The sequence below is a fragment of the Podarcis melisellensis genome (assembly GCF_964234715.1).
Source record: "Podarcis melisellensis genome assembly, chromosome: 17".
NCBI lineage: Eukaryota > Metazoa > Chordata > Lepidosauria > Squamata > Lacertidae > Podarcis > Podarcis melisellensis.
This window is the reverse complement of record NC_138534.1, coordinates 5,264,351-5,291,284: the sequence shown is the minus strand read 5'-3', so window position 1 is coordinate 5,291,284 and position 26,934 is coordinate 5,264,351. Positions and strand designations below refer to the sequence as shown.

Sequence of the window (26,934 nt, the reverse complement as noted above, 5' to 3'; positions counted from 1 at the left end):
ACAGTGTTCTCGAAGCTACCAGCATGAGTTTGACCAAACTGGGGGAGGCAGTGGAAGAGAGGAATGCCTGGCGTGCTCTGGTCCATGGGGTCACGAAGAGGCGGACACGACTAAACGACTAAACAACAAGCTCATGCTTAAATGCATGCCTGCCTGCCAAACACACACATTCACACACACACACCCTGAAGGATTTTCCACTTGACATTCTACCTCCCAGCTCTGCCCCGTCACCCACGAGCCCAAACCGTCAGCTCTGACATCTGATAAGGCCTTATCAGAGCTGTCCAGCTCTGCTAGCTCAGAACTGCTGTCTCCACCACCCAGAGCCTTGCGCCGCCAAAAGTTGCATGATGCGCAGTTTGAGCAATTGAAGGGGGACTGGCTCATAGGTTCCATTAAAAAAACAACAACCCAGTACTACTTTATATTCTCACAAATATAAACAAATCCAGACTGAATGTGTGCCTTGAGAATATGCCGTAACTAATACTTTCACTCCTCCCCTTTCAGGATTCAAAAGAGCTCTCCCTTGTAATGAACTCCCCCATCCCTGATCTTGAGAATTACCATTCACGTGGTATAAAGTATTATAAGGAAGGCAAACAAGGTAAACAAGATACAGGACAAAGCAAATTTGTAGGGGATAAGGCTGTCAATGGCAACTAGCCGTGATGGCTGTGTTCCACCCCCATTGTCAGAGGCACTGTGCATCTGAAAACCAGAATACCAGGTGAGGCGAGTGATGTTGCACTCAGGTGCACTTTTAGGCTTCCCACAGGAATCTGACTGGCCACTGTGAGAAGAGAGAGCTGGATTACATGGGCTATGTACTTGTTGTTATTGTTGTTTAGTCATTTAGTCGTGTCCGACTCTTCGTGACCCCATGGACCAGAGCACGCTAGGCACTCCTGTCTTCCACTGCCTCCCGCAGCTTGGTCAAACTCATGTTTGTAGCTTCGAGAACACTGTCCAACCATCCCGTCCTCTGTCATCCCCTTCTCCTTGTGCCCTCCATCTTTCCCAACATCAGGGTCTGTTCCAGGGAGTCTTCTCTTCTCATGAGGTGGCCAAAGTATTGGAGCATCAGCTTCACGAACTGTCCTTCCAGTGAGCAGCTCAGAGCTGGCTAAACTGACATACAAACTGCGATACAAGGACAACTGTGACTTTAAGGAAGAATGGGAGCTTTTTACAAATTATCTAAAAAGACAACAAAATGAACTGGACTCCTTGGCAGGTTTTGAATAAACATACACAAAGTTACTGGTTGATAACATGATAGATAGATAGATAGATGGATAGATAGATAGATAGATAGATAGATAGATAGATAGATAGATAGATAGATATAGATAGATATAGATAACATAAGGATATGTATAATTTTATAAAATGCAGAGAATAATATGTGCTGAGAAATCAGAGAGAGGAGCTGAGGGAAGTCTCTGGTTGGTGGGGGGAGGGAGGGATTGAAGGGGGTTGGGGGGAAAAGGGAAACATAATGTATACAATTATATGGTTTGATAATTTGTTATGTTGAAATTGCCAATAAAAATATTTATATAAAAAAAGAAGAGACAGAAAAAGAGGGTCTCTTGTGATTTAGCCTACATAATCAGGCAACATCATTAGCCTAGACACACGTACTCTTTCGCATTCCAACTCCTGCAGTGGCAAAGAAACCCAGTATTTCAGTGTGGGGAAATGTGGCCTCCGTCAAACAGAACTGCAAGTTTTTAGAGATTCTGTGCAAAGAAGGAGAAAAAAACATTATTGCAGGGTGGGAAGGAGGAAAGAAAAACAAAGGCTGGTGACTCCTTTACTTGGCAATCATAGCCTGCTCAACATTGGCTCCTGAATGATGTTAATAAATTATTACCTTTGCCACAAATATGGCCAGGCTTATCAAACAGCTCCAGCTCAAACAATATCTAACACCATTTATTGTCATTGACTGGCAGCTCTGACTAGGTGGGGGTCAGGGCAGACAGGTGACGAAGGGATGGCAGATGGATGGGAAACCCTGTACTGGTGTTTTCTCTTCATGTGGGTTATATTTACAGACTTGTGCCTGCATGCTTGCACATCTTGTGCAATTTTAACCCCTAGAGAGCTGGGAGGAAGTTGGACCTCACAGAACGACAATGCTAGCAACTACCATATTTTTCGCTCTATTAGACCATAAGAAGCACCTAGTTTTTGGAGGAGGAAAACAAGAAAAAAATATTCTGAATCTCAAAAGCCAAAACAAGAGGGATCGCTGCGCAGTGAAAGCAGCAATCCCTCTTCCTGTTCTGGCTTCTGGGATAGCTGCACAGCCTGCATTCGCTCCATAAGGTGCACACACATTTCCCCTTACTTTTTAGGAGGGAAAAAGTGAGTCTTATAGAGCAAAAAATACGGTAACTTGTAAAATACACTGATGATGATGATGAATAAATACTATATTTGTACCCTGCCCATCCGACTGGGTTCCCCAAAGACAAATACAATAGGACCAATGGCTTACCAGGGGCAGTTGTCAGAAAAAGAGAGAAAGCTGGAAGGTGTGGCATTATTTGGGAAGTGAAAACAGTCAGCAATGGCTCTGCCTACTTGTTCTCAGGTCAGGCATCCTGCTGTATAATCTCACATATGAAGCTGCCATACAGAGTCAGGCCACAGGTCCATCCGAGCTCAATTCTGTCAAAATGGTACACTGACTAGTGTTTCAGAGTTCTCCAGGTTTACAGACAGGAGACATTTCCAGCCCTACCTGGCTGGAAGGATTGAACCTTTGGCTTGCAAAACATGTGCTCTGCCACGAAGCAAACCTGCTATAAATGTGTGTCAGACACATGCCTTTACTTTCATCCTGATCAAAATAACAACAACAATTTATTATTTATACCCCACCCATCTGGCTGGGTTTCCCCAGCCACTCTCCAGCTTCCAACTGAGTACTAAAAACAACACAGCATCAGACTTTAAAAACTTCCCTAAACAGGGCTGCCTTCAGATGCCTTTTAAAAGTAAAATAGTTGTTTATTGCCTTGACATCTGCTGGGAGGGTGTTCCACAGGGCGGGCGCCACTACCGAGAAGGCCCTCTGCCTGGTTCCCTGTAACCTCACTTCTCACAGCAAGCGAACTGCCAGAAGGCCCTCGGACTGGACCTCAGTGTCCAGGCTGGATGATGGGGGTGGAGATGCTCCTTCAGGTATACAGGACCAAGGCCATTTAGGGCTTTAAAGGTCAGCACCAACACTTTGAATTGTGCTCGGAAACGTACTAGGAGCCAATGAAGATCTTTCAGGACCAGTGTTGTGTGGTCTTGGCAGCCACTCCCAGTCACCAGTCTAGCTGCCACATTCTGGATTAATTGCAGTTTCCGAGTCACCTTCAAAGGTAGCCCCACATAGAGCGCATTACAATAGTCCAAACTGCTTGGCCACTCTTTTGAGGATCCATACAGAAACACAGCGGGGAGGCGGGCAAGTAGGTGGGCAAGCAGTGGTCAGGATTTTCTGCCCCCCTCTCTGCACAACCTGATTTCTCCATCCATGTGAAGAGCTGTAACAAGATGTCTGCTTCTCTCAGGGTGGGGTGGGGGGAAATGCTCAGCTACATATCTCCTTCCACGGAAGGCTAAGCAAAAGATATCTTGCACTGGTGGATCCAAATAGCAAGAGATAAGAGTATAAAAGATACAGGAACTTGCATTGCTGACTTCCTACCGTCTCACATTCTCTTTTCTCCCTGCACAAGCCCAGGCCCCAAATTCACCCCATAGATTGGGATGAGATCTAGGAGTTTGGGCTTCCAGGCTTGTCACCGACCCACTAAATACAGCTCCCCCTCCAACCCTTGATACAATCTCCAGAACTTTTGGCCCTCTAATTCTCCCGCTCCACACACTTGAACTTATCCCTTGAATTGTTTCCAAATGAAGGGTGTTGGTTTTATTTGGTCTGCATATGGGTTTTTATGTATTTCCTCCAATTCCCTCTCCCTCTTCTTCATCCTCCTTGCCGGTCGCCTTTGGAGGAGGCGGAGACATCACTTGGGTGGCTGCTGCTGACTTTTTTTTTGGTCATCGGTCCCCTCCCTGTTGCTTTCAGTCTCTCTCTCTCTCTGTCCCACCAGTACAGCCTGGGACATCGTAGGAGGACTTGGTTGAGGCAGATCAACCGGCTGAAGTGGCGACACTTTCTCCAGTGTCAACCCAGCCCTTCCCCACGTTTTCTAGGCTCCGTGGACCAAGACGCGTTCAAAAATTTGCCAAGGCTTGTGCTCTGCACCAGGTCAGTTTGATTCAATGCATGCCCAAAATCCAGTTGTTAAATACAGTTGTTGATTTCTCTTTGAGTAATGGACAAAGGCAAGGAATTGTTAAGAATAGTAATGGATAGGGATAGAGGAATGGGGTAGACAGAAAAGCAGGATTGCAACACGGGTGGATAGGGCAAAGTGCTGAAGATGAGACGTGTTTGGCCTCAAAAATTTATCCTCTGCTTTCGATGCCCTTCACTGCTACTGTATTGTTGGGGCTGAGGGAAGTGCACTCTGCACATGGGTAGAGGCATCCTCATCATCGTTATTATTTTGCATGGTCTATGTCTGAGCTTTGGGACTGAAAAGAGCTTCAAAGGCTAATCCCCAATTGGCACAATGAGCATTTCAAAGCATGGGTCGGCTAGAGACAAGGCAAACTTTCCCCTCTTCAAATGAAAAGGGTGTTGGCAAACTGGCAGTGCATGGCCAAAGTGCAGCGAGTTCAAGAACGCTAGACACAAAGTAATCACACAACGGACCGAGGTATAAATTGTTAGGAATGTGTACGGTTGACTTGATTTTTTAAAGTTACATCTAGATGTGATTATCACTCCACAGATTAAAAAGGAGTAGTGGTATCCTAATAGATTGTGATAACTGAGATGAGGGAGTAAACAGATTAATAGATGAGCCAACTTCCAATCTTTGTCAATTTCTAAGTCTGATTCGATGGTGGTTCAGGGCTTTGAACATGGAGAGTGAATTCAAGAAAATAATCCTTGTAGATCCTTTGGGAAAGAGTTATGGCCACAATCCTATAAACACATACTTATTGGTGCCTAGGTGCTCACTAGATCGCAGGGGACATGTTTCTGATGCAAACAGGCATAGGCTCGGGCAAAATGTGATAGGTTTTGAGTTCTATTATTTACAGTTGTGCTGGAAAGTTAAAATAACGGCACCCAAAACCCAGAGCAGATCTACAGTTCCTCGCACCAACTTCTAGTAGTGCAAATACAAACTGCCAAATTTCATTACCAAAAAAAAGGCAGAGAATGAAGTGAATCAGGATCACAGGAGCAGAAAAATGAGCGTGAAAGCCATGAGAGAAACACACTGGGATGGCTGAGAAATGGCAGGGCAGACGTGTTGCAAGTGGGAAACACAAAGGCTGGCAGAACCTGCCGAGGTCAGAAAGGTGCCTGCAAGAACACAATGGGGAAGGGGGAGAGTGAATTGCCTGGACATGGCAGAGAAGGCAAATGGGAAGGTTGCTGTTTGTGTAAAGATGCTGAAAGGATCAGTGTTGTGCAAGGAAGGGAAGAGCGCAGGACTATTCTTAAGTGTACATAAAATTATTAAATAACAATAACCGAGGGGCATTATTGTTTTTGCTTATTATTATGGTATTTTTTTATTTTAATACTGTAAACCACCCTGAAATATTTGGGTGAAGGACAATTTAGTAATTTTAATAATAATGATAATGATGATGATGATGATGATGATAATAATAATAATAATAATAATAATAATAATAATAATACAGTGGTACCTCAGGTTAAGTACTTAATTCGTTCTGGAGGTCCGTTCTTAACCTGAAACTGTTCTTAACGTGAAGCACCACTTTAGCTAATGGGGTCTCCCGCTGCTGCCGCGCCGCCGTAGCACAATTTCTGTTCTCATCCTGAAGCAAAGTTCTTAACACAAGGTATTATTTCTGGGTTAGCAGAGTCTGTAACCTGAAGCGTCTGTAACCCGAGGTACCACTATAATAAGTAGCATGGGGAGAGGACAGGGACAGGGCAGTAGAAAATCATTGTGCACTAGAGGCAAAACATGCCACCCAGAGTTCCAGACCAACACCATTGGAGTTTCAGACAAACACATCAACCAGTTTCTTCACAGATAGACATGCTTTTCCACAAGGGAACGTTTGATCCTCTTTTGCCCTGTTATGATAATGCGCGGCGTGCAAGCAAATAACAATGGAGTTTTTGCAATCACTTTAGAGAGCATTTTAAGCAAACAGTCCAGTAGCTGCAGTCCTATGTGCAGCGACTTGGCAGGAAGTCAGTAGGTTTTACTTCCACAGAAATATACCCAGAATTGGGCTGTTCTTAAGCCTCCCATGGCAAAAATGCCCCAAGAATTATACGTGAGAAGGAAGCCGGTCAGTGTGGTGGAAGGAAGTCGGTCCTTTGACGCGGGGGGACTGGGTTCGAAAAACCCTATCTCAAACGCAAGCAGTGACTCACTTTCTCATCTGTAAAATGGGAGCCACATCTCTATTCGAAACCAACTAACTTTTAAGGAAGTCTTGTTGGTTCCAAATGAACTCCTCCTCATGCAAGACAACGTTCTGAGGATTCCACCCTGAGAGTCATGGATGGGAAAAGACAATTAATAACATTTAAAATTAATTTATTTATTTCATTGGAACTGGGATCATCTCTACAATATATCTGTTAAGTCTTTAAAGGGCCACAAGACTCCTGTGCTTTTAGCATTAATGTTGCACATCAGAGCACCCAAACTTCTTCACGAGCATTATCTCAGTCATCCTTAGACTAACCCTGTAAGGTAGGCCAGTAATATTATCTCCACCAAGGCTGCATATACACCGCGCATTTAAAGCAACCCCAAAGAATCCTGGGAACTGTAGTTCTCTGAGGGGTAAACTGCAGTTCTGAGAATTCTTTCTATGTGTGCTGTGCTTTCTGAACTGGGGACTTCCCAGCTCACACTCTTGTTCCCACACTGCACCAAATATGGAAATATTGCCACAAACACACACACACACACACACTTAAGCTTCCAAGATGGACATAACCCTGCACAGAATGATTCAAAACTAAGGATCAACCCACATGAAACTGGTGGCTACAGAAAAAGAGTGGGTGAAAAACCCCTGCATGAGGACAGGATAGTAGGATGACCTTATACTGGGAAACTCAACAGGTAGAAAGAAAAAATGGATGGATGGATAAACAAACAGAGAGGACAGGTAAACAGGAATGGAATATAGTGAAAGGAGGGGACACATGTTAATTTCTTTTGCTCTCCATATAACCACCTTCCCATTAACATCTGATCCCAGAGACTAATGCATTTGCCTCTAATTTTTTGTCCTGGTAAGGATCCAAATGGAACGGTGGCAGGAAAATGGAGTTCAAGAAACGGGAGTGGGTTGGGTTTTCCATTCTTGTCTTCTGACTTCTTAAGACTTCTCAGTCCCACTTTTCCATTTGGGATCTATGGAGTTGGGGAAAGAGCAGAGGGCCTGAGAGGATGGACTCTACTAGAAAGAGCAAAGCCAAGAAGTCCTCCTGGTTTACCTTCTGCCTAGGCTCTCGGACACCTGGGTTCTTTGGAAGGTCCCATGTTCTTGTGAAGTTTCTGACGGGGGAAGCTTTAGGCTGAAATGCAAGCTGGTATCTCTGTGGGAGCAGCATCTGAACGGCTTCAGGCTGGATTAAAACTGCTGCCTGTGATTCAATAGTGCCCCGATAACAAATACCCCACAGATAATTATCTGAAGCCGGTGATAAGGTTCTGGAAGCATCTCTGAGGCCCCCATGCCCAGCTCGGTAGCAGTGTGCAGAATGGAGTTACTAAATGGCTATGGGCACAACTGTAATTTTGGTTGAAATGAAAATATTCAAAAGGAAATTTCATTCCTGCTGATAAGGACTGGTGTAGCCCAGAGATAAGGTGATGCCTTTGATGTGTGTGGCATAGATGTTTATGGCAGTGTTGCTTTGATGTATACAGTGGTACCTCGGGTTAAGAACTTAAATCGTTCCAGAGGTCTGTTCTTAAGCTGAAACTGTTCTTAACCTGAGGTACCACTTTAGCTAATGGGGCCTCCCGCTGCCGCCGCACCTCCAGAGCACAATTTCTGTTCTCATCCTGAAGCAAAGTTCTTAACCCGAGGTACTATTTCTGGGTTAGCAGAGTCTGTAACCTGAAGCGTCTGTAACCTGAAGCGTCTGTAACCCGAGGTACCACTGTATATGTATTTGTGTGTTTGTGCGTGCACGTGGGGACACACACACACACACACACACACACACACACACACACACACAAAGCTTAGGACATAAGTTGTTTGGGGCTGTGCTGCACGGCATATTTCACATTTTCACAAATGAATACAGCACAGGCTCTACTTTAACATCCCTATTTTCAAAAGAAGGTTCACTATTTGAGCTCTTCACCCCCACAGATTATTATAGTGGTACCTTGGGTTACATATGCTTCAGGTTACAGACTCCGCTAACCCAGAAATAGTACCTCGGGTTAAGAACTTTGCTTCAGGATCAGAACAGAAATCGTGCTCCGGTGGCGCAGCGGCAGGCCCCATTACCTAAAGTGGTGCTTCAGGTTAAGAACAGTTTCAGGTTAAGAGCAGACCTCTGGAACGAATTAAGTTCTTAACCCGAGGTACCACTGTACACATTGTTGAAGTCTCTCATTGACCTGCTATCGATCCTGCATTTATTTACCCTGCCATAGTCTGCCCTCCACTGGTTGAAAATCCAACACAGCCTGTTCCTTATTGACTTCAGGACCTTCTATACTATTTAAATTCATAATTTTGTCCCTTTGATTAGAGATGTCCTGGCGGGGGGGACCTGCTTCTTCTACAATATGTTATCAAGAGCAGCAGTTGCAGTTATGAAATGATAGAGAGATGTGCCCTGCATGGTGTTTTCATGTTCATACACATATGAAGGTGCACGAGAGGCAAGGTGTGTTGTCCACCTCCAGTCAGAGATTTAATTGCTGGAGATCCCAGGGAGGGAGCTGAACCCTGATGAATGATTTTTGCTGCTTGCACTGACAAATTTCCTGAAATGCAAAATTAAGAAAAGCAGTTTACCTAGTACAGATATCAGAAATTAGTCATTATCCCTGGTAAATAGGAACATAGGAAGCTGCCTTATACTCAGATCACTGCCCCAGCTAGTACTGTCTACCCTGACTGGCCAGTGTTTCAGACAAGGAACAATGCCAGCCCTAGCAGGAGAGGCTAAGGACTGAAGAAGAAGAAGAGTTTGGATTTGATATCCTGCCTTATCACTCCCCTTCAGGAGTCTCAAAGCGGCTCACATTCTCCTTTCCCTTCCTCCCCCACAACAAACACTCTGTGAGGTGAGTGGGGCTGAGAGACTTCAGAGAAGTGTGACTGGCCCAAGGTCACCCAGCAGCTGCATGTGGAGGAGCGGAGACACGAACCCGGTTCCCCAGATTACGAGTCCACCACTCTTAACCACTATACCACACTGGCTCTGTGAACCTGAGACCTTCTGTATCCAAAGGAGATGCTCTACCACTGATATGTGGCCCTTCCCCAGTAAGAATCACATAAACGACTGGTGCCTATATTTCGGACCCTTTGGACTTGTGATTTGCTGAGCTGAAGACAGCACAGCAGCTGTGGCCTGCCATCTGCTTGACATTGACCTGGGCTTTTGACATCCAAGGTGGGAGGCAGGAAAACCAGATTTACCAAGCCCTTGGAAGGCCATCACAACACATGGTTGGTGCAGATTGCATTCTGCTAGTGGGTGACAAGTTGTGAAGGCCTGTTGCACATTTTGGGGAGTCATGATGGATTCTAGGGCCCCATCTGCACCATACATTTCAAGCAGTATCACAAGACATCTGTGACTCCAGCATTGTGACCCTTTAGAATAACAAAGGGGACCACCACGGCTGTTACAGCTACAGTGGAATCTCCCTGCTCAGTACTGTGGGAAAAGCCTTTGCCCTTGTAGTTCTCAACAGATTGAAGTCACTCACTGACAGGACCTATCCTGAGTCACAATGCAGCTTTAGAGCTCAGAGGTCTACAGTAGACATGCTTTTCTCACTGCGCCAGCTGCAGGAGAATTGCTGAGAGCAGAGATGCCCCTTGTGTATGGCCTTTGTCAGGTCCTTGACCTCATCAGCTGAAAATGACTCTGCTCAACAAGATAGAAAGCTCACCTAAGCTCCGAGAGATGATTGTGTCCTTCCATGAGAACATGTCCAGTATGACGGCTCATCCTTAGCAGGATCCACAAGGACATGCTCTACAGGGAGCTGGCTTCAGGCACCAAGTCCGTTGGCAGACCAGCTTTGCATTACAAAGATGTCTGCAAATGTGACATGAAGGCTGGCAACATCAAGCACACGGTGTGGGAATCCCTGATAGATGACTGCAGCTCCTAGAGACAGACAGTCTGGCTGTGCATCCATCGCAGTGAGCAGAGAAGAGATGACCACCGGGAGGAGCGCAGGGAGAAGAAACGCTGTGGTGTATCTGCAACAGCACAACCAGATGCCGTCCTCTGCCCCAGCTGCAACAAAACATGTCTCTCCCATATCGGTCTCTACAGCCACAGCAGGCGATGTAACTCTCCAATGGTTTGACTTTGCCCTTGAAGGCACACTCCTCCATTGTCTCTCGAGATGGACAGATGCCAACATACCACTTTGAACAGCTGCTTTCAGAAGGGGCAACTGAGGAGAGGGTTACATTTGTCTGCGCATATATGGTAAAGGAGGGACGTGGGTGGCGCCGTGTGTTAAACCACAGAGCCTAGGGCTTGCCGATCAGAAGGTCAGCAGTTCGAATCCCCACAAACCGTTTGGAAGGGTTTCCAAAGCCTGGTGCAAAAGACCTGGGATTTGGGGTTCTTAAAAAATACCCCAGGCTCCCTCTCTGCTGCTGCTGTGACAGGGTGAGCTCCTGTTGCTCAGTCCCTGCTCCTGCCAACCAAGCAGTTCAAAAGCACGTCAAAGCGCAAGTAGGTAAATAGGTACCGCTCCGGCGGGAAGGTAAACAGCGTTTCCGTGCGCTGCTCTGGTTCCCCAGAAGCGGTTTAGTCCTGCTGGCCACATGACCTGGAAGCTGTACGCCGGCTCCCTCGGCCAATAAAGCGAGATGAGCGCCGCAACCCCAGAGTCGGTCACGACTGGACCTAAGGGTCAGGGGTCCCTTTACCTTTATATGGTATAGGAATGTGAGCTGCAAAGTCTTGCATTCAAAAGTAGCCTCAGCCATGAACTCACTGACTGGCAATAGGCAGTTCCAGGCTTCCCAAATACAATACGGAGATAATGACCATGTCTTGCCTTTGAAAGCTGAGATATGAGCGAGCCTTTCAGCCACACACAGAGCTCCTTCCATTCCTCTCTTTGTACAAGCAAGCAAAAAACAACGTTAAATCTTTTCATTAACCATCACAGGAGTTGCCAATCTGATGTTCTCTGGATGTTATTGGACTCCCAGCAGTCCCAGGCAGCATGGCCAATGGAACTGTAGTCCAGCTGTATCTGGAGAGTAACAATTTGGCAAACCTCATTTAACCAGGAAACCATGGTTAACAGCTTCAGAACAAGCCAAAGTATTAAATCATGGTTTTAAATTGGCTTAATCTCTTGGCCTGTTTTGAAGATGTTAATTATAGTTTCCTGATTCAGATGAAATGGGAAACTATAACAAACTGAAGACTTCTTGGTTTCATAGAATCAAAGAACTGTAGAGTTGGAAGGGTTTCCAAAGCCTGGTGCAAAAGACCCGGGATTTGGGGTTCTTAAAAAACACCCCTGGCTCCCTCTCTGCTGCTGCTGCCTGAAGATGCAGATTTTTAGACAGACATGGATGTTAAGACATGCTGCCGAAGATGCTGCAAAGCTGTGAATTGAAACAATCTCAGTATTGTTGTTTTTTAAATATAATCTTTATTATTTTAAATTACACACATATACAAAGGATTTACAATCTCATATTACAAAAAGAAAGTTAAAGAAAGCAATTAAGAAAGAAAAAAGAAGAAAAAAAGAAAAAGCAGATTTACATACACAGAAAAGCATAATCTTCCTTGTTAACACTTAAATAAACACCTAAATAAAAAGACTTCTGACAAAACGAGTCTTCCGATCATTCTCTTGTTGATTCTGCTTAGCTGAATAAAGCACTACTGGGTCACTGCCACCAGAGCCATACGTTGAACCCCATCCGATCATTCTCATTGTACTATTTATACTGTTTTTATCTGGTTTTGAAGTTTGGTTTTCACTGTACCGCCTTGCTGTCATTTTGTTGCTCGGTTTAAAATGATTTGTAAGCCACCTCGAGCTCCCTTGGCCCAGGACGGGGGCGGCAGAGCAGGTACAGCGCTGCAGAAAAGCACAGCAAATACCCACATATAAAAATGTGTATCTGAATTCCGCAGCCCAGCCTATGACTCAGAATCTGGTCCCCTATTCCCCCCTCCCACAGAACAGAACCGAGGAGGTCCTTTAAAGGCCCCAGAGGGGCAAAGGGGGAGGAAATGAATCAGAGGACAACAGCGCCACTAGTCCCACGTTCAGAGGAAGCTGGCATGCGTACAAGGTTGATTTCAAAAGGCTTCCTTTGGTACCCCATGACTGAACACACTGCAAAGATCGGGCGATAAGGCCTGGCACCAGATCCAACTGCCATTCACAGGGCAGAGGAACAGGGTCCCAGAAAGATGCAGTTTTCTGCGGGAAGTCCCAAAAGAACCTGGCAGGCAAGGAACTGCAAGCTCTGGCAGGTTAACGCGATGGGGTCTTGCTCGGTTCTACTTCCAGCAGATTTGAAAGCAGCTGGTGCTCCTTTGGGGCAGTGGAGTCTGGTCCACTAGGGCACATGGGGCACTGCCCCATCCCCCATAGTCTTTCCCCAGTCACCTGCCAGTGTGGTGTAGTGGTTAAGAGCGGTAGTCTCGTAATCTGGTGAACTGGGTTCGCTTCCCCGCTCCTCCACATGCAGCTGCTGGGTGACCTTGAGCTAGTCACACTTCTTTGAAGTCTCTCAGCCCCACTCACCTCACAGAGTGTTTGTTGTGGGGGAGGAAGGGAAAGGAGAATGTTAGCCGCTTTGAGACTCCTTCAGGTAGTGATAAAGCGGGATATCAAAGCCAAACTCCTTCTCCTCCTCCTCTTCTTCTTCTTTCTTACAACTAGCCCAGGGGATGACTCTGCCTGCCAAGTGCCTCTTTTTTAAGGCTGATCAACACTTAACTTTTGCCCTGTGCTTTCTGGGCACTTGAAAGCTCCATGTCCGAGCACCTTGTTTTTGCCTGCAAGCCTTGCCCATGAAAACCGGCTCTTTAAAACTGCAGTGCAACAAAAGGCAATTCAGGTTATCTATGGGTTGCTGTTTGCTCTGGTTCAGCCCCCAAATCGTCGTCCTGATTTGATTCCCTACTACCAAAGCTGAAATTAGCCAGAGTATAAGAGAGAAATAGGACGCGGGTAACGCTCTGGGTTAAACCACACAGCCTAGGACTTGCCGATCAGAAGGTCAACAGTTTGAATCCCCGTGACGGGGTGAGCTCCCGTTGCTCCGTCCCTGCTCCTGCCAACCTAGCAGTTCGAAAGCACGTCCAAGAGCAAGTAGATAAATAGGTACCACTCCGTCAGGAAGGTAAACAGCGTTTCCGTGCGCTGCTCTGGTTCGCCAGAAGCGGCTTAGTCATGCTGGCCACATGACCCGGAAGCTGTACACCGGCTCCCTTGGCCAATAAAGCGAGATGAGCGCCGCAACCCCATAGTCGGTCACGACTGGAGCTAATGGTCAGGGGTCACTTTTAAGAGAGAAATACAAGCACAATACGGACACCTGTGTTTCCCCCAAAGGAGTCTCAGGTGACAAACATTGCTTCTCTTTCCCCAGCCCTCTCCAATTTTAGCCCCACAATTTTAGCTCTGGGAAGCCCAAGAGAGTCCTGCCCCTGCCGCTCCACAAACATGAGCTTTGTGGCTTCCTGGAGTTTTGAACCTAGGTCTTCCCCGTCCTTGTCCAGTCTTTGCTTCACACGCTCAATATTATTACGTGGGACACACACTGCAAGCAAACTCAAATAACCCCCACACATTTTTCCCCTGGAGCCTCATCAGATCTGGAAGCTGATATTGGTAAGGAAAGTGAAGATGTCACTTCTGAGAAAGAGAGACTGGTTAGAGAATGAGATAAGAGGAAGGAGGGTGAATTGCAGAGTCACTAGGAAAGGGGTTCCTCCAACAGACCCTGGACTTCTCTGCCCTCCTCGGGCAAAGGAGGCAAATCCACAAAGGCTTTGCAAGCACTGCTCTCACCTGGTTTCCCATTACCGTATTTTTCGCCCCATAGGGCGCACCGGCCCATAGGGTGCACCTAGTTTTTGGGGGGGAAATAAAGAAAAAAAATTATTCCCCCCCCCAGGCGCGGGGCTGGGGCGGGGGAAGCCTGAGCTTCCCCTGACCCCAGCCCCCCAAACAGGCTGCTATCCGCAAGCCTAGGGAGCCCAGCAGGAAGTTGCGCTGGCCTCCCCGGCTTGCGGAGAGCTGCCCGAAGCCCGGAGCTCGCTGTTCAACGCACCCCAGGCTTCGGGATGCAGGCAGCTCTCTGCAAGCCTTGGGAGATCGGCGCAACTTCGTGCCCGTCTCCCCCGGCTTGCGGAGAGCTGTCCAAAGCCCAGGGTGCGCACCGACCCCTCTCCCTCTCCAGGCTTCAGCAAAAGCCTGCATTTGCCCCATAGGACACACACACATTTCCCCTTCATTTTTGGAGGGGAAAAAGTGCGTCCTATAGGGCGAAAAATACGGTAAATCCAACTCCCATCTAAGCACAAGGCCCCTGGTTGGCCTCCACTGTCAACAGCCTTAAAGGTAATGGTAAAGGTAAAGGGACCCCTGACCATTAGGTCCAGTCGTGGCCGACTCTTGGCCGAGGGAGCCGATGTACAGCTTCCGGGTCATGTGGCCAGCATGACTAAGCCGCTTCTGGCGAACCAGAGCAGCGCAAGGAAATGCTGTTTACCTTCCCGCCAGAGCAGTACCTATTTATCTACTAGCACTTCGTGCTTTCGAACTGCTAGGTGGGCAGGAGCAGGGACCGAACAATGGGCGCTCACCCCATCGTGGGGATTCAAACTGCCGACCTTCTGATCGGCAAGCCAAACCTGCACTACATTTATCACACAATTCTTTTTGTTTATCCCATGGGAATCTGTTGCTGTGCCCCAATGCATCTCTGCCATGCTGTTTTAATGGTAGGGATCAAAATGGGGGCAGTGTGTTTCCATTTTAACACTGTAGAGTGGTAAAGGATGGGGTGCAAAAACCAAGACTTTCGCCACCTCCCCACCAATCCATCCCAAACATCTTTTGAATAGAGTTGCAAATATCTGGTGGAGGCTCAGATATTTCTACACCCAGGGCTCACCATGGGGTAGGATGCCATCTCACATCTTTTCAGGTGGACACAGTTGGCCCACCTTCCTACTTTCTGTTGATATTTTCACCCCCTCCCATTGTGAGAATCTCCTGATCTGATGTTATGAGAAAGGAGGGGGCAGAAACTGCTCTTCTCCTCTTCCGCTCCTGACTGACTGCCCCACTCTGTGTGTGGAGAGAGTCTTATCTATGTAGTGACTAGATGGCTGAGTGGGAGCTGTGACACAAACTGGTACAGTGGTGCCTCGCAAGACGAAATTAATTCGTTCCGCAAGTCTTTTCGTCTTGCGAGTTTTTCGTCTTGCGAAGCACGGTTTCCCATAGGAATGCATTGAAAATCAATCAATGCGTTCCTATGGAAACCGCCTTCAGACCAGGTCCGGGGACAGTCTGTCCCCCGACCTCTTCTGAAGGCCGACGGGGGGCAAAAGTCTTTGCTCCCCCTGCCTGCCTTCAAAAGCCGTCGGGGAGAGTGGAGAATTGCAGCGCGTTTTTCCGCTCTCCCGGGAAGGCAGGCAGGGGGAGCAAAGACTTTCGCCCCCCGCCGGCCTTCAGAAGAGGTCCAGGACCTCTTCTGAAGGCCGGCGGGGGGCGAAAGTCTTTGCTCCCCGCCGCCTGCCTTCAAAAGCCGTCCGGGATAGCGGGAAGCGTTTCCCTGCTATCCCGGACCGCTTTTAAAATGCTGGCGGTGGGGAGCAAAGCCTTTCAGCCCCCGCCGGCCTTCCTGGACCTCTTCTGAAGTCCGGAGGGGGGGAAAAGGCTTTGCTCCCCACCGCCAGCATTTAAAAGAGGTCCCCGGAGATTTCCCTATGGGCTTTCTTCTTGCGAAGCAAGCCCATAGGGAAAATCGTCTAGCGAAGCGACGCAAAAACCGAAAAACCCTTTCGTCTTGCGGGTTTTTCATCTTGCGAGGCATTCGTCTTGCGGGGCACCAGTGTAGTTCGTTAATTTGTAGTAGCTATTGGAAATAAAAGGAGTTATGCTTCACAGCTAGCTTCCGCATTATTTATACTCTGCTGAGTCTGGTGCTCACAATGCACAGTTGTGAGTTCAGGGCACTGAGACCTGCTTTCCAGGACTGGAAGGTCTCTGAAAGTGCTCCAGTCGCCTAGCTCAGTTGGGGCAGAACCAGTTATTGAGCCCAGTCGCTGACATCGGTTGAAAGGCATACTGACACTTTCCTCTCGTTCACACTCTGAAATCATTCCAATTTCTATCTCCACCCCGTTTTAGGCACTGCATAATCATAGAATCTTAGAGTTGGAAGGGACCCCCCACGGTCATCTAGTCCAACCCCCTGCAATGCAGGAATCTCAGCTAAAGCATCCCTGACAGATGGTCCTCCAACCTCTCCAAGGAAGGAGAGTCCACCATCTCCCGAGGGAGGCTGTTCCACTGCTGAACAGCTCTTTGCATCAGAAAGTTCTTATTGTTTAGTCAGAATCTCCTTTCTTGCAACTTGAAGCCACTGGTTCGAGTCCTACCTTCAAGAGCAGGAGAAAACAAGCATGCTCCCTCCTCCATGTGGCATAGCCGAAAAAACCTTTATTATTATTTTTAACCTCTCTTGCAAGCCTGAGCTCATTCTGAGCTTTAGCCAGCCTGATTTCCCCCTGCAACTGTTGGCTACTTATGTATACTCCTCCTTTGCGATTTCCCTTTCTTATACATGCCCTTCTTAACTCTCAGCTCATCTGTAAGCTCCTTATGCAGTCACACCGGTTTCCTTTTATTTTTCAGTTCCAATGTGGCTTAAGGATAGGCTGCCGGGTGGAGAACTGAACATGCAGAGGCACACATTTACAGATGTGATTCTAGACTCTGAAACCTAGAGCTGGTTAGAAATGCTTGGTTTGTAGCCAATGTTAGTCCTGTTTGGTATAGACCCATTGGAAATAATGGACATGACTAACTTTGGTCCGTTAATCTCAATGAGTCTAACTGAGTGTAACTTAGTTGGTGCAGGATGTGTTGTGCTTTACAAAAGACAATCCTCTCTTTGAAGTCAAAGTTTGATTTAAGGATAAGGGAGAACAGCAGAGGCCTTGACATTGTCCATCAGCAGTTAGTAGCGCCTGGTCAGCAGATGGAGCAGGCAGCAAAAGTCACCTGTTGTGTTCCCCACAATGTTGATATGTATTCTATTTCTATTACAGTAATTATTTCTACATTTGTGTGAACATATGAACTAGTATATTACAATGTTGTGCGAATTGGATCCCCTCTTTGATTCTTCTTTTTGTGTAATGCAGATCCTCCATTTTGGCAATACTTAACTGACCAAAAAGAAGTGCCAGTAGCACAGCTTGTTATCGTTGCTTCTGCAAGCGGCAGTAAGAGCACCTCCTTAGGTAGCCTGACCACCATTTTGCACACCCCATAATGCCCCAGGCCTGGCATCGTTCTGGGACACTGTGGGAAGGAAGAAATGGTTGATTCTCTCTCTCCCTCTCCCTCTGTGTGTGGAGATATTCAGATAACATTTCTGAAGAATTGCCTTTTTTTCTGGGATGGAATTTTCTCAGAAAAATGTCTTCTGAGAAATTTTGGCTCAGCTTTAGTTGAAAGGGGGTAAATTAATGAGCAAAGCAGCATTAATATTATATTTTATTTGCTATTATTATTACTCACACTCTCTCATCCTTTGTGTGCAGTCTGGATACTGCACTATGGGCTTTGAAGTGGGATTTTCAGGTCACCTCACGAAGTCCGAAATACAATACAGGGCAAACTTCAAACTGATCTTGGTCTGAAGTAGCTTGGTTGCCAGTAATAGAGCTGCTAGGTATCTAAAACTGGCATGCTCAGGAATTTGCTGCCACATCTACTACCAAGAGCAGCTGCCAAAAGAAGAGGAACATAAATGTATTTATCGCTGGATAAATAGTGTTGCAAAAGCCCAGTGCCTGCCTCTCTCTCTGCCAAGCAGTGGCAAGAGCACATGGGATTATGGGACTTCCGGCTGCTGTGGAAAGGAATGTCGGTGTGCTAAGTGTCGGCTGCGACACGGAGCTGGCAGAAAGGCTTTTGAGGGCAGCGCCAGAGCTCAGCGCACCCCCCAAAAACCCCCACAGGAGTGTGGGGACCCAAGGGTTCCTGCAGAGCGAAATTTCTCGCCCCCGGGCCCCCCCAGTGCCTGTTTAGCACACAGGGTCTGTGTCCCTTTGGAGAATAGGTAGAATACACGGTGGAAACTGTCGTGCTTTAGGAATGAATGAATGAATAGACTTTATTTGCGTAGCCGACAGGCCATAGCATCAAAGGACAAACACCGACAAAAATACGGAAATATGGTTTATTCACCTATTTACAACTTCAGTCCTCCAGAGGGCAACAACACATTGGCGACCTCTGCTGCAGAGTGTTCTGGAAGTAAAGGCGAACCAAGATAAAACTCATGAATGCTGGTTCTAATCACTAGGCCCTAGCAGTGTACTAGATCTTATCTACTTCTCAGTCAGGAATCTGGACTCTCCTTGTCTCATGTGCCATGCTTAAAAAAAATAAATTCATTGCAGGTTTTGTCATCTGCAGAGGAAGATTCTAAATAAGAGCGGACAATGGATTATTCTATTGTGGGGAATGAAGATTCTGCCCCCCAGTATTTTGAACATCCCCATTTGCAAGCAAATGATGACGCAGACCTATTCTTTCCTGCTTCAGAGGGTGTTGATGCTGGGGCCATGCCCACCTATTTCTCTCGTATGTCTGAATCCTACAGACACTCTCCAGGTAGGTATACAGTGATTGCAAGAGGACATACCTTTAAACATACTAAGCAGCTGATCCCAATACCCTCCCAACCTCCCTCTGCCTGCAAGCTATTAGCCCTTATAATTACCCTTTTGAATCATAGATGGGTATGCTATATTTGGCAAAGGCCCTCTGTGCACTCAAAGGGACTTTTACTATTACTTTGGAGGCAAAAGTAATGTGCCAGTGCATCTCATTCTCAGAATTTCTGGCTGATTGGCTTACAGTGATACCGTTGTGTTTTCACACTGCAAATATTAAAGTATATGTCAAACCTACAATTAAAAAAAACCATCAACGTTGTGGGCTGCTTCTATTCAGGGTTCCTGACAGACTGTCATGCTCTTTCTCAAGATACTCTGTTCCATTACCTTCCCCGACCCCAGTTTTCCATACGCCCCACAAAAGGTACCCAGCCCCACTTAATTCAGTGGGACTTATTTCAGAGTAGACACGGCTAAGACTGCAATCTAGGCATTGTATGGCCATTCACAGTCCTCACTGTGGGAATGTGGATCCAGCCAGAGGGCTGTATCCTAAACTGGCCCATCTTTGAAAGGTCCACCCACCAGTCAATCACTTGATGTCATATTACATCGTGTAGTTGAATTTTAAACTTGCAGCTGCAAAGGAAACCGCTTTGAGGTTTTTCCTTGCAGTTAAGGAAGGAATAATTTTTATGAAATAAAAGTAAAAGAAGGAAGGAAGAACTGACTCCCAATTCAACCACGGCTTGCATTTGAAAAAAAATCAACCCATGCCTGATTCATCCTTTTGAATTTGGCACCACAGCTTGTCCTGTGCTGGATGTCATGTGACAGGTGGCCATGGACCAAATGAAGAGGCCTGGTTAGCCTAATTACACCCACAATTCCCAGCACCCTGAACAAACTACAGCTCACAGGCTTCTTGTGGGGGAACCCATGTCCTTTAAATGTATGGAGTGAACAGAGTCTGGGAGCTCTCCGTGGTGCTGCACCACCTGCCCTCCAGCCCCGCGGAGACCTCCATGGGACCAGAACAGGACAAGTGGCTGCATGCTTCTGAATACTGGTGCGTGCATGTGAGAGGAGCGAGGCTGTCCCTATAGCCTGACTGTGGGCTTCTTGCAAGCATCTAACTGACCGCTGCTGGCAACAGGATACCGAATAAAGGAGCCCCTTATTCTGATCCAGCAGAGCCTGCTTGGCCAACTTTAGCGTAGGCCCACTGCCCTGAACATCTGCACACCCTACTTAATGTTTCCTTTTGTTTCCTCTCCAACAGTGCGGCAGTTGTATCCCATCCTCAATGGTTTGCAGTGGGTGGATGGGCACCCTTACAGCACAGCAGCTTGGGTCTCCAGTTCTTCTGGAAAGCCCCATGCTGGACTCCCAATCTACACCTCTGCCACGGCCTCATATCAGACCCTCCAAGCACCTCCCTCGCCCAAGGACCTCAGCCCCGATGACAAGGGGAGCCCCAGATACCTGGAGATGTTGAAGACGGAGCGGATGAGCCCCACCCATGCTGAACTGCTGCCTTTGGGAACCCCGACTGGAGCAGCTTACGCAATGGGGCAGGACTTTGGATACTTCCAGCCATCTGGGAGTCCACTGACAGCTGGGTATTCCCCTAAACTACGGGGGGCAACACAGCTCTCTCCTACTGGTGAGGATTTTTGCTGGGGACCATCACATGGGCTGCGGAGCAAAGCGGGAATGATATGACACAATGGACTGCACCACTCCAAACCTCTTTCAAAAGCTCGCCTGCCTGTAAAACAAAAACACCTATGTAAAACAGTGCAGACTGGAGAGGCAGATTGTGCGTTTTCAAATTTGTTAAGGTTTTGTACCAAAGTTAAAAATTTGCACCAAAATACATTTTCATTTCAGTCCTAATGTAAATATTTAAATGCAGCTTGGTTTTTTTTTTTTTTTAAAAAAACCCTAAACATGCCAAATGTGTGGATCACTCAGATGACATTTCCCATTGGGAAGTTTGGCCATGATGTTGAAAGAGTTTATGTGCTCTAGCCTGCCCAGCTGATCAGCACTTTTTTTGTGCTGGTTGGACGTCAGAGCTGACTAACCATGAAGCTTTTTACCGGAGGCAACTGCAAGACATAGCTAGCGTAAAAAATGTGTTTAGGAGAAGCGACATCCACAGGCAAATCTATAAAATGCTACAGTGCCTGTGGGTTAATCGTGGTCATGAACTGCCACCTCTGAGCTGCGAAGTTCTGCTCATTAAATGTAGAACGTATTTCTTTCCCACATTATACTCCTCATATGCTTAGTGGCACAATAATTATGACCTTACAGGTTCCAGATCTGGACTCTGGCATTGAAAACACATTCTGGAGCTGACCTCTTAGGTTCTAGGATGAGCTTATAGGCCAAGACAGATCCATAATGGAGATTAAGCTCTAGCAGCATTTATTAGACATGCAAAGAAATGAGTAAATGGGTAAATGTCTAATAAATTAATATTCCTCTACCCAAGAATCATTGTTCTTGGTGTCTTTCTTGCGCTTTCTCTGTCTGGCCTTCTCCAGCCCAGCACTGCATCAGACATGCTGCTAGTAGCATCTCCTCAAAGTGAAGGGCCTCATGCCCGCCCCCTTCTGAGCTATTCTGCCACTTCCCCACTGACTGCTTGTCTCCATCTCTTTCCTCAGAGGCGCGAGAGTGCGTGAATTGCGGAGCCACAGCCACACCACTGTGGCGAAGGGATGGCACTGGTCACTACCTCTGTAATGCCTGTGGGCTCTACCACAAGATGAATGGGCAGAACAGGCCTCTCATCAGGCCAAAGAAACGTCTGGTAATATATTTTTATGTTCAGTGCAACATTGAGGTTTGCAGAGGTACATTCTGGTGGGGGGGGGCATGGAATTATGACTGACAGGGGTGGGCAGGAATGGGTAGGTAGGGGAATAGAGTGGCATGGCTGAACTCCCTGCAACAGTTTGTTGCAGGTTCCATTTGTTGCTGTATGTAAAAAACCTCATCATATTCAACCCTGCAGATTGTCAGCAAGCGAGCCGGCACCCAGTGCAGTAACTGCCAGACGACGACCACCACCCTCTGGCGCCGAAACGTGAATGGAGAACCCGTATGCAATGCCTGCGGTCTCTATTTCAAGCTACACAATGTAAGCCAAGGCAGTAGGGAGTTTGGTTGATGGAATAAGGGCATCTCAGCAATTATCTCATGAGTGCTTGCTTGCTTCTCCCTCCTTCCCTCTCTCTTTCTCTCTCTCTCACACACCCATTTAATGGATAAAAAGCATTACACTGATTTTATGTCAAGTGACTTAAGGACTGTTTTGGTCTAGTAGATCTGCCACACCAAATAAGTGTGTGCAACTAACTTCAAAATCTGCATTTCCCTAGAACTGAGAAACCCCATTTGTGTCATTAAACACCTCCCCAAATGCTAACGTTTTCGGAATGCAGATGTATGCTGTGATAGCTGTCAAATTTTGTCTGCAAGCTGGTGGACAGGATAACAAGAAACAGTACGGCACTGTGGACAAGGCTGCATGAGCACTGAAACAGGAAGTCTGCTGTTCAAAACCTGGCACTGCCATAAATGCGTGCCATTGCCTCTAACGAGCCATCCTGACACACTACACTTTATTACTTAAACATGATGGCTTCTTCTTCTGAAGATGTTTTCAGAAGGGAACCTGCAGAGGCTTCCCCCTTTGCCCACCTGTTTTCGGCTGCCTGGACCACCTGTAGCTCCTAACAGCAATTTATATGGCCCAGGCACTTTGTGAAGCCATCAACATGCCTTCTTTCCCATTCTTGTCCTCCCTATTCTTTCTGGCTTTCTAAAGTGTTTTCACCCTTGTTCTGTGTTGTTTCAGAATAAGCAGAAGGCTAAGGGCATATGCACCGTGTCTGAGCACCCCCCTTCTTTGCCCCCAAACTTTCTCTGCAAAAATCTGTTCTTTAAAGCTCAATCAGAGCAAATGGCAATCTGTGGAAAGCCCAAATTGTTGTTTGCTCTAATTGAGAGCTAAAAAGCGGGTTTCTGTGGGGAAAGCTTGGGGCGGGGGAGAAAATGACACGTGCTTGGACACAAAGCTTTTAAGTGCAGACATGCACCTGGAAAGAACAGGACAAAAGTTGCGTGTGGATAAGCCCTGAGTGTTTTATTTGATAAAAGGTACATAGTGTTGTGTCCAGTCGTACCCAGAGCGGATCCATGTAAATGAATAGACTTGGCTAACTTAATGCCCCTTAATTTCAGTGGGTCTACTCTAAGTAAGACTTAATTGGATACACCCATGGATTTTAAAAGAACGTGTTCCCTCCTAGTTTGCCTTTTTGGGGAAAATAAATCTGACCCCCACCCCTATATGTTTGAGAACAAATTGGTAGGCTTCTGCCATTCCCATGTTGCCTTGAGGAGGACTCAAATTTGGGTGACTTTATACTGCTCCAAAGGGAGCACCTTCAGTACCCTTTTCCCAGACCAAGGATGTGCCTCTCCCATCGTCCTCAGACCCTGGGGGTGCCTACCCTGTAGCTTCTCCTGCAGAGCTGTCACGGCCAGGAAGTGGGATGAGGCAATTGCCTCAGGCTGTGGATCTGCCAGCTGCCACATGCATACATGCTTCTGCAACACGCACACACACCCCATCTCTGTTTACTCCTTGGGTAGCATTATGTTGCACTACAGCAAGCAAGCAAGCAAGCAAGCAAACAAAATAATAATTATTCATCATAATTTTATTATTTATACCCCACCCATCTGGCTGGGTTTCCCCAGCCACTCTGGGCGGCTGACAGTATAGCTACAAACAAAATAAAAACATCAACTGTTAAAAACCTCTCGATACAGGGCTGCCTTCAGATGTCGTCTAAAAGTTGTGTGATTCTTTATTTCCTTGACATCTGAAGGGAGAGTGCCATGACCGAGAAGGCATCTGCCTTGAGAGTGATCCTGTGAAATCCGGTGGGGTTTACTTCTGAGTTAGTATGGCTCCATAGCCAGCCCCGCGCCTCTCTGCCCTCTATCTGAACCATGCACCTGCTCTGCAAATAGCTATTGCTCTAGCCTCTTCTTTACTCTATGATCTTCCTGCGATTCCTTCTGCTTGCTGGCTCTCGACCACTCTGCGGCACTGCTCTCACGCTCGCTCACGGCTCCATTTCTGCCTTCCAGGTGAATCGTCCCTTGGCAATGCGCAAGGATGGGATCCAAACCCGGAACCGCAAGGTCTCTTCAGCCAAGTCCAAAAAGCGCAAGGGGAATTCTGGGGAAGCTGCCATGTCCACCCCAACCCCCCTGGAGTTGATGCCAGCGCCTCTGATGGGGGAAGAAGCAGCTGCCCTCTATACTCTCAGCCCCATGATGTTGCCAGGACATTTGCTCCCTTTTGGACCCAATCCACACCTTCTAGGCTCTCCACCAGGCTTTCCTCCACAGGCTTCTCCTGCCCCACATGGCTCCCCTGGGGTTGTCTCTGCACTGGGGTAAAGAGCCCTACAACCACACAACAACCCACAGCATTCATGTACAGTGACTCTGGGACCAATAAGCAAGGAGGGCACATCTCTCTTGATAATATTTTGGAGCACGTGTATTAACTGCTTGCAGAATGGGCGCCTTGGAAAAACAGGAGAAAAGAAAAACAACGGGAGGGTGCTCTGATCCCGCAGCTCGTCAGCAGAGAAGACATGTATTATGGGGTAGTTCCCCCAAGCAGCGGATGAGGTGGTGATAAAGCAGTCAAGCGCTTTTCTAGGCTGACACTGCCACTTCATACCGCAGGTGAGAAATGCTAGGGCCGAATGCTTCCCTATCGGGGAAGCAGGTGGTGGGAACATTTGCTGTCCATGCAAGGGAACACAGGATGCTGTCTCACACCGAGTCAGACCACTGGTCCATCCAGCGCAGCATTTGCTACACTGACCAGCAGCAGCTCGAAAGGATTCCAGCCAGAGGTCTTTTCTGGTCATTCTGGAGGTGCTGGGGGTTGAACACAGGACCTTCCGCATGCAAGGTATTTATGTTACATTCGGGCTATGAAGAACCAACGGAAGGACAACCCTTCTCTCTGACATCCACTGTTTCCTATGCATGAAAGAAGATTTTTGTGCAGTCCCTCCACCTACTAAGCCATAGATGGAAGCAAGCTACTGAACCCTCCACCCATCTGTAAATTGCTGCTGTCCAACTATCTCTAACCGCATTCTCTTCCTTGTCTATTTGGCTAAGTATGGCCAGCTCATTTGCGTACCTTACATACAGTACTCCAGGAGTATCTGCACCTGCTTTTCTGCTTTCACAGCTATGTTTCCCCTGTGGAATAATTCGGATGAGTGCTCTGCGTGTGGTCAGATGCATCCCCTGCAGCCTGGATTGCGTGACAAGAAGTTCATAATGAGCACCTGTCCTCTGCACCTCCAGACTGGTGAATTGGCCCATCATAACCAAAGCACATACTTTTGCACAGTGCCTCCCTTCTTGTCTTAGCGAAACACATGTACAAATGCAAAAAGAAAAATGCAAAAAGTTTTATGCTTGTGAGAAATAGTGCTTCCACCCACCCTATTTGTCATGTATATGGTAAACGGGCCCTGCCGTTTTAAGTCGGTCACCCCATCTGAATTCTCCCTTTGTTCCTGTATATCTGCCTGCAATGCAAATGGCAATCCTAATAGTCATCCACCCTATTATGTATCTCAGCTGTCCTGTCTGTCCCACACACGCCCCCCCCCCCGGCAAGCCAAGAGTGGCTATCAGTGTGGCTATCAGTAGAGATTTGGGGGAAAGTTGTTCCATGTACATCTCAGCTGCTCACTACTGCTTGCCTGTTGTGGGACACGGAGTTTTGTTTTGGGACTCCTTCACCTTGGGGAATGCTGCACTCAGACACGCCACTCCCACCTGCAGTGTTGTTCAATCCAGGGAAAAAACACCTTTCCATTCATTTCTGCTGACTGTCTAAACCGACCCGTTAAAAATTAGTTGCTGAGCAGGGCAATTTGTACATGTTTGGTACTGGAGTGAACCGACTTTTGTCCTGCACAATCTACTGAAAAACGGGGGAACATCCATCAATGTCTTTCAATTTACAAAGCAAACATGCACACTCAGGATCTCTTTAACAGTTAAGGCACAACTAATCTCCTTTATTATATACTCCGTTTGTAACCCAAAGGGTCGGACCTGGAATTAATTCACCTCTGCCTGTCATTGGCTCTGACTTCACCTCCTGTTGGCCTCTCTGCCTTGTGCCCTACCACTCTCAGTGAGTGCCAGACCAGAGTCCACTTGGCTTATCATTATTTTGAAAGGATTCCAACTATAAGCAGACACTTATAGTTGGATAGCTAGGTGTGGACTAGGGATTCTGTGGCCCTCCAGATTTTGTTGGACTCCCAACTCCCACTGGCACTGCCCAGCATAGCCAATCGTCAGGGATTATGGGAGCCGGAGGCAGGGGGGGCACATGTTCCCTATTCCTGCACTAGGCAGGCCACCCGAAGCCATCTGGTGATCTACAACTGGACTACTTTCCACCAACTCCTATTTCATCCTGGCATCTCACCATTCACCCATCTTCTAATGCATGTAAGGAATTACCGTATTTTTTGCTCTATAACACGCACCAGACCATAACACACACGTTGTTTTTAGAGGAGGAAAACAAGAAAAAAAATATTCTAAACGAAACAGTGGAT

At 47.2% G+C, this 26,934-nt stretch overlaps 1 protein-coding gene and 1 long non-coding RNA gene across 2 annotated transcripts; one reads left to right on the top strand and one right to left on the bottom strand.

Moving 5' to 3' along the window:
- The first annotated feature begins 3,313 nt into the window (after positions 1 to 3,313).
- GATA1 (GATA binding protein 1) lies at positions 3,314 to 25,765 on the top strand. The gene is made up of 6 exons (XM_081894583.1): positions 3,314 to 4,285; positions 19,013 to 19,226; positions 20,514 to 20,897; positions 21,910 to 22,055; positions 22,260 to 22,385; positions 24,410 to 25,765. The coding sequence occupies exons 2-6, from the start codon at positions 19,055 to 19,057 to the stop codon at positions 24,722 to 24,724; spliced, it is 1,143 nt and encodes a 380-aa protein (XP_081750709.1). The 5' UTR covers positions 3,314 to 4,285; positions 19,013 to 19,054; the 3' UTR covers positions 24,725 to 25,765.
- Positions 12,273 to 25,617, bottom strand: LOC309360332. The gene is made up of 3 exons (XR_014163995.1): positions 25,488 to 25,617; positions 20,717 to 21,002; positions 12,273 to 12,428 (listed from the first exon to the last, which is right to left on the bottom strand). It is a non-coding gene; the product is annotated as an uncharacterized lncRNA (long non-coding RNA).
- Positions 25,766 to 26,934: the final 1,169 nt, after the last annotated feature.

What these genes read in the sequence shown, in the direction of transcription:
- GATA1 (XM_081894583.1), top strand. Translation starts at nt 19,055, where the DNA reads ATGGATTATTCTATTGTGGGGAATGAAGATTCTGCCCCCCAGTATTTT. An exon ending in ATCCTACAGACACTCTCCAG is followed by an intron (nt 19,227 to 20,513) that starts GTAGGTATACAG and finishes CCTCTCCAACAG; the next exon opens with TGCGGCAGTTGTATCCCATC. An exon ending in TCAGGCCAAAGAAACGTCTG is followed by an intron (nt 22,056 to 22,259) that starts GTAATATATTTT and finishes TCAACCCTGCAG; the next exon opens with ATTGTCAGCAAGCGAGCCGG.